The 7,355-nt window shown below is 36.8% G+C and overlaps 1 protein-coding gene across 2 annotated transcripts; it reads left to right on the forward strand.

Annotated features, from left to right (window-relative positions):
- Positions 1-1,075: 1,075 nt before the first annotated feature.
- LOC114720731 (uncharacterized) lies at positions 1,076-6,920 on the forward strand. Of its 2 annotated transcripts, none has more exons than XM_028906412.1 (5): positions 1,076-1,315; positions 1,548-1,728; positions 2,412-2,829; positions 5,269-5,349; positions 6,080-6,920. In XM_028906412.1, the coding sequence occupies exons 1-5, from the start codon at positions 1,223-1,225 to the stop codon at positions 6,594-6,596; spliced, it is 1,290 nt and encodes a 429-aa protein (XP_028762245.1). In that variant the 5' UTR covers positions 1,076-1,222; the 3' UTR covers positions 6,597-6,920. The 2 variants fall into 2 exon arrangements, with proteins under 2 accessions (XP_028762245.1, XP_028762246.1); XM_028906413.1 differs by having other exon boundaries at positions 6,083-6,920.
- Positions 6,921-7,355: the final 435 nt, after the last annotated feature.

Here is a 7,355-nt window from a genome sequence, read left to right on the forward strand (position 1 = left end):
ATCTAAGAAAAACGAATAAATATTAAAGATTAAAAACTAAAATTGGCTCAACTCAATCTCAATAATAGTTAAATCACAAATAATTTTTACATAAACATCAACGTTACGAGTACTCGCAATTCTCTATCACAGCTATCGTGGAAAAGAAAAATGAAAAATAAAAAATAAATAATTTAAGATTAAAAACTGCCACACACACGAGAATTAGTGATTTTTTTACAGAAAACAAATAATTAGTTTTATGACAAAAAAAGTAAAAATTTCAAATGTGATGTCATATAATAGTTGCAAGAGTAAAAGATATTGATGATATGGATTTAAATCTCCGTGAAAAAAAAACTAAAAAGAAAAACAAAGAATATGATTGTGGGAGTGACAGGCAGGTTTAGCTTTAGTTTTTTTTTTCTTTTCAAAAATTTGAATGTAAGAAAAAATGTAAGGAATTAAGTTAGGAGCGTTTTAGTATATTTAAATTTATATTTTCATATTGGTCTCGTAAATAATTATAATTTTTAATACCTTTTATGATAAATTTTATTTGTTCGAGGTCTTTTGTTTTATTTTTTTCTAAAAACAACTTCTAAATATCGTTTATATTTAGAGATAAGATAAAAATAATTAGGTAAATATTATTTAGGGGGTATTAGGTAAAAATAAAATCATAATTTTAAAAATAATTTTTGAGTTTATGATAAATTTTGTGATCCACTAATCCCCAAGTTTGTGGGTCCTTCGCACGGATTTTTCCAAAAAATGGATGGTTCATGTGGCGCAGCGCAGGGTTAAATTCTTATGGCTAGTGACGGTCAGCAAACCGATGGAGGGCCCACAGCGAACATGATTTCAGATTGGACGGTAGAGATGAACTTGAGAACCTCGAGTGAAAAGTGGGCTAGGTTGTGCGGCACACACTGTTAGAACCCAATACCCAGAGCCAGAAAAGTCCAAGAGCGAAGGTTGACAGGGGCTCCAGCCGGGATATTCAAGTCCGTTCCCATCGTATGATGGAGCTATTATCAGAACTTTCTGGATCAAACAAATGGATCGCAGAAAATCCATTTATCAGATTTTCAGTGCCACCCAAAATCTAATTCGTGGAAAATGAAAATCTCTGGGATTTGAGGTCCAGGGAAGGATAAGCCCAGAGTGGCCTGACAGAAGCACGAAAGGAGGGGGATTTTGGTTTCAGCGACTCCTTCTCTGGGACGGGTACCTCTGAGCCATGGTGCTCAAACTTTGCTTAATGGCCTCTCATGGTTATCCTCCAGGGCTTGTCTCACAGCATGAGCTAGTAGGGTTGGGCGGCAGTCTGAAGGTAAAATCTGGTTCATGGTGATTGAGATTCTTGTTGGTCTGTTGGTCGAGGAATTTTATAGCGAACAAGTATATTATGACGTTTTAAATCTGAATCATCGTGGTTCAGCTGATTTCACTACATTTGTTTGCGTTTATGGTTGTCTAGTTGAGTAGTCTGGAAATCTGCGTATGTGTAATGTTCTAATTGATTTTATTTGGTTTACTTTTTATTTTGACGTTGCTTCAAACAGGGTTTTCAGCCATTATTGTCCTCACCCGTAACAAAACCAGAAATTATCAGATATTCTTCTCCTGCTCTAAGGCCAAATCCATGTGGGGAATCACGGAAATCCCAAAGCGAATGCTTCAATTCCAGTCAGTCTGTCAATATTGACCTACCAGCTCAAAGGCCCTTGCCTAATGATGTCCAAGGTGTGCAGATGATTAAATTGTGTATTTGATCCTACCGTTACATGGTACATATTTGCAGAAGATTATCTAATTATTTGATTGTATCCATATCTTGGCCCAACACTCGGAAAGTATATGAGCACCTCCTTCAAAAAATTACAAAAAGTCCCACACTCTGTTTTCTCGTCCATTGCTAAGTGAATCTATTAGTTCGATTCTGTGTTGTTTCTCAAAGCCTTATCGCGTGGAAATGTAAAACTTTTGGCTGCTATTCCAGCCAGATACTATTTATGCAATGTACCTGCACCCTTTTTAAAATTCGAGTGCTCTTGTATGTTTCTTTGGCTTGATAACGTCTAAAATCAGCGTGACTCCATAACTTCTCTTCACTCTTGCTGTTGGATGCTGTCTGTGTTGGTCTTTGTCATGGCCTGATAATCATTCTATCACAAGTTGATGTGTGATGTGCTCCAATCAATTGCTAAAATATGATGGTAATCGGCAAATATTGATTCATTCTATTAGGTGTTTTGATTTACTGCTGCCATGATGCAGAAAACCACAGAATGAAAATCTGGTTTGTTCATTTTCCCGTGCTTTCCTTTATCTTTGAAAGAATCTTCACTATGACTTATGCTATTTAATTCATTTTGCCTTTTTATTTTATGTGTGCTCTGTATAATCTCACTTATCTTTGCTTGCAGCAACCTGCCCAGATGCAGTACTTTTTGGCTTTGGAATTGTTGAAAAATGCACTAAGCATGACAAAATAGTGCAGTTCCTTAAGTCCAGTGCTTCTGAAACAGAGATAAGTGAAGAGCATAGGTCTTTGATGTCTGACTCAATGGATTTTCAGCTGCTGGGAACTGATGTGCCTCAACAGCCTTTTTCAACTTCTCTTATCTATCCAAATAGCAAAATTGATATCCGGAGGATTTTGTTAGAATTTATTGGAGATTCTGCCTTTTCGCCGGACATTTTAGTTCATCCTGAAGATCTTGTCTCATTCTTGGGCGCTGGGAGTGCGATGAAGGATTTCCTTTCTATAGTTGCTGAATCATACCTGTCAAAAAACTCACACAAGGGAGAAAAGCATTCTCTGCTTGTTCCATACTTCAGTAGGTATGAATACACTAACCTGTTTAGCCTTCAATAAACAGTACATGAATTCCTGTCTGTTCAGGCATCCAAATAACTATTTGACTCACTGAACATTGCTTTTTTCATAGTAAATTTGTCATTCTTTGTACAGAATGGTTATCTAGTCTTCTTTATTAACTTTGTAGTTATTTTTCATGTTGAGATTTTTGATGCAATTGATCTTATGGGAAAATTAATCATTTGGTCCTTATAGATTTTCTTAGATTTCAATTTAGTCCTTGCATTTTTTTGGGCCCCAAATCCACCCCTTTATTTTCTGAACCTTGAGAGTTGGTCCACAAACTTTGATTTGGTGATCACTTCATTTCGTCCTTGCTAAGGTGGTTGATAGAAAGCGGACATGCTGGATGAGGTGGATATCATTTGCCAAGATCCAAGTCGGATAACCTTCTATTAGAAGTCAGCTATTTAAGGGAAAGAACTAATTAAGTACATAACAGATCAACTAGCACTATTGAATGTGGAGTTAGGCATCCTATATTACTTTGTAAATCAATTGTCCTTGGTGAGCTGATCTTCTGACCGCTGCATTTTATTACATGCTTCACTTGACTTCTTTACTAGTGGGAATCCTACGTAAACAGCCCTTTATAGGGCCGTCAAACATCAATTTAAATTCCATGTTTCATCTAATAGGATGGAGAAGAATATCTCAATTAGCTATTTATGTGAGAGAACCAATTTGAATACTTAATATGGCAGCCCATATTACTACAATTAAGGATCCACATACTATCACTATCATAGTTTTCATTAGAGACACATAACGTATGAGAAATGCATTTCCCATCTCAACCCACGATTGAAGGTATGTCAAATGGACTTGGGTCTTGTTCGACTAAAACAAGTGTTGAATTATGATTTTGAAGAATGGTCTACTATTTACTTGCTTTAAATACTTGATTCCCACCGACTAGTAAGCCAACCTTGGCAAGAATTAATCTAAGCATAATCTATATAGCCTAGAGCTGCCAACAAACAAGGACCGGTAAACATTTACTAGATGCCCGAAGCCCTGAAATTTCAAGACCACTGTTTCAGTCAAATCAGAATCATGTGCTAGAATTCTTGCAGTGTTCCTTGCATATAGCATAGAAGCTGCTGACTGCCACTGATCCAAAATATGCAAGCAACCAAACTCCATGCCTGAAACTTATCTAAACAGAACGCAGCCTGAGTCCAGAATGGCGCCACAATCAGCAACTACCTAGAGCTTGAGATCATTATGATAGGAATGCATGGTCTTTGTGAGCATCCTTTGCCCCATATAAGGCTTAGAATTAGAATTGCTTTTCCCCATCACCTCAAGAGATCCATTGATAATTTCCATGCTGTTCCATAACAACAGACTGTTCTGCTTCAGAAATATCATTGGTTATCCTTTCACTTGCTCCAACCTCCATCAATCCACTTGTGGGTAGAACTAAGAGAGCTAGCGATCCCTAACAGAATGCATCTTGGGCTTCTCTCACTACTTGTTTGCATTTTCACGCCATGAATGCAGGCAGAATGACTGCCTCGGATATGGGGACAGCTGGAAGATTCACTAATATTAGCATACGCAAGTAGAAGTAGAAGTAGAAACAACGCTAATTTGGTGGAAGAATAATCCAAGAGTGTCCGACATTACCTAGCGACATCTCCATGTCCTCTCACAGGAACATCTCAGGAAGCTAAAATGCATTTCTCCATAACTATCAGTAAACAACCCCGTGTTTTCCATCTAGCAAATCTTTAGTCTTTGGTTCTCCCATGATGTTTGTCTTGAACTTGGCAAATGATATCTACCCCATCTCCCACGTCAACTTTCTACCAACTACCTCAGCAAGGACCAAGTAAAGTTGTCATGAAATGAAACTTTAGATACCATATCTTAGGGTATGGAATGGATAACAATAAATTTTGAAAGATAAATTTGGGGGCCATACCTAAACCGAGTAAACCACATGAATAAATGACTTCTCTATATTATTAAATTGAATCATCCAACCAACGGGGATTGGGACTGACAGAAAAAGCTAGTTTCTCACAATGTGGTGAATCAATATTCGAATCCCTGTTAAGAAAAATACTCACATTTAGTACCCGACAGTGTCTTAATAGGATTGCCTCCTATACCTATGCCTTAAAAAAAAAAAAAACTGAATCAACCAGTTTTTCTGTAAACAGAACAATTAAAATGTATAGACATTGTCTAATGCAACTTGGTTTAAAACAATTGCTTTGATTTAGCCTTCGCATTTTTACTCCTTGCTTTACTTTGATTTTTCCTGTAACTTTTTGGTTTATCATTGTATAAAATACAAAGATATCGCTTACATATTTTAATTCCCAGATAGCGCTCTTTCATTGTTAGTTTGAAACAAACTACTAACCTCAATTACGATTCTTTATGGACAGGCTGGATATCAATGAAGCAGAGGCCAGAACTCATACCTCCCTGTCAAAGACTCAATCTACATTGACTGCTCCTTTGAAGAGGTATACAAGATAAATTCCATTAATAGCTATCCTAAGTTTGGGAGATGATATGCTGATTCAGAGCGTCATGGTTGATCTTATTCTTCGTACGTGTTTTGCATTAATGCCCATGGGCATTAGTCTTGTGTGATTAAAAGTTGGTTTAGAAAGCCAAACTATTGTACCCATAGCAAAAGGATTTAAGCTATATTTGTTCTAAGATTTTAGGCCTCCAAAATGTACGTTCTCCCAAAAGCAATAAATTGTTGCTTTTGGGAAATGAGGGGCACCAAAACAGAAAACTAATCATAATATTAGATGACTTGTGATTGCAGCAAGTGGATATTTGTATAAGATTTTCAAAACGAAGAGAAAGGCTTACAGATAAAGAAAAGGAAATCAAAATTGGAAAGAAAAGAAAAGGAAAATCAGTTGGCTAAATTGCCATTTCCTTTTGCTGCACCCCAAGCCTCCAAACCCCCTCCTTCCAAAAGACAAATGCTGTTTTCAAAAATCTGAGTTGATTTAAATTTCTTTCAATGCCAAGATGTTTACTTAGGTACGGAAAATGAAAGATCTTTCAACATGATGATGTTGAGGTATCATGGTCATTCAATCAGCTGCACTATTGCTTTCATTTGCGTTGAATGTATCTTTTTCTTACAAGAACATGTCTCATTTACCGGGTATATCATGTCCATAGTAGTTTCTTGTTTTTGCATAGTAATATAATGCGTTGCCATTTTCATAGCAGTCCTGAGAAATTCAAGGTGAAGCCATCATCAAAGAAGAAGAAGAAAGTCGGGAGGGAGAGGGATCTCTACAAAAGGAATTATTTGCATGCATGTGAGAGTCTTCTGTCTTTAATGATGGACACAAAGCACCGCCAAAAAACGGCAATTCATTCGCTGAAGAAAGCTGGCCCTGAACTTCCTGAGCTCCTTTCTCAGTTTAGTGCAGGCATTGCCGGGACTGGCCTGGCGGTCCTCTTATCTGTCATATGGAAGGTGGCTTGTGGAAGAGTACCCTTCTGTGCATCTAAGCTTTTCACCACCGGCTTTGGATTTGGACTGGTATGGCTTTCATGGGCTGTCAATAAGCTAAGGGACACAATTATTGGCATCAGCAAAAACACAGGAAGATTGGGTTTGAAAGAATCATCGAATTTAAAAGATCAGGAGATTATTCAGAAGCTGGATAAGAACATAAGAGATATTTACTTCAGAAGTGCAGCATTGCTAGCTGTGGCAGTGCTGAGCGTCGCTTGAGCATTATCTCCCAAGGTGAGGATACAATTTGCTTGAAGAAAAGATAATGCCATGCCATCCACTGGGGAGTGCTTGGAACTACCCTCGGGGTCTGCAGGTCCATCTTGACATGATCTTGAAGGTGCTAGCTTATGCATGCCATCCATCTAGTTTTGGTTATTCTAGCCCACAGCATAAGCATGGTTGGTATGCTGGTAAGGAACACTGTATAGCATAATGTAGACATTTGCAATGGAAATAAATGACTAAGTTGTTGAAAACCTCTTAGTAGTTTTTGTCATTTAACGTGCCAAACTTTTTGGTTTGGATGATGCCTCTGTTTAAGTGGACGTATAATTTCCTCGGACTTGAAGCATAATCCATAGGACGTGCTTTTGAAACTTTAGATGTTGGTGCATTTCTCAGGGAGTTTTTTTTTTTTTTGGCCAACGAGTTAAAATTTTAACTACAATTTATATTATTTATACATTTTACCTATAAATAGTCACAAAATTAATATTTTTTTATTATATATTATCTAAACAATTTTCTATTTATCAAACTAACTTCTTTTAAACGAAAGTGTCTTCAAAATGTAAATTTCATTACAATGACTTTCTTTAAAATACTTCAGTTTATGAAGCAGACTTTTGATAAACAACTTTTTTGTACGAAGTGAAAATCAGGTAACCATTTAGGGTGCATTTGGACTATAGGTAAAAGAAGCTTCTTTTTTTTTTTTTTTCAATCCAACTATTGTGAAAATCAGATTAGATAAAA

This window comes from Neltuma alba, unplaced genomic scaffold (assembly GCF_004799145.2).
Source record: "Neltuma alba isolate B1F8T4 unplaced genomic scaffold, ASM479914v2 tig00011996_pilon, whole genome shotgun sequence".
NCBI classification, from domain to species: domain Eukaryota; kingdom Viridiplantae; phylum Streptophyta; class Magnoliopsida; order Fabales; family Fabaceae; genus Neltuma; species Neltuma alba.

What these genes read in the sequence shown, in the direction of transcription:
- LOC114720731 (XM_028906412.1), top strand. Translation starts at nt 1,223, where the DNA reads ATGGTGCTCAAACTTTGCTTAATGGCCTCTCATGGTTATCCTCCAGGG. An exon ending in CTTGCCTAATGATGTCCAAG is followed by an intron (nt 1,729 to 2,411) that starts GTGTGCAGATGA and finishes CTTTGCTTGCAG; the next exon opens with CAACCTGCCCAGATGCAGTA. An exon ending in CTTGTTCCATACTTCAGTAG is followed by an intron (nt 2,830 to 5,268) that starts GTATGAATACAC and finishes CTTTATGGACAG; the next exon opens with GCTGGATATCAATGAAGCAG.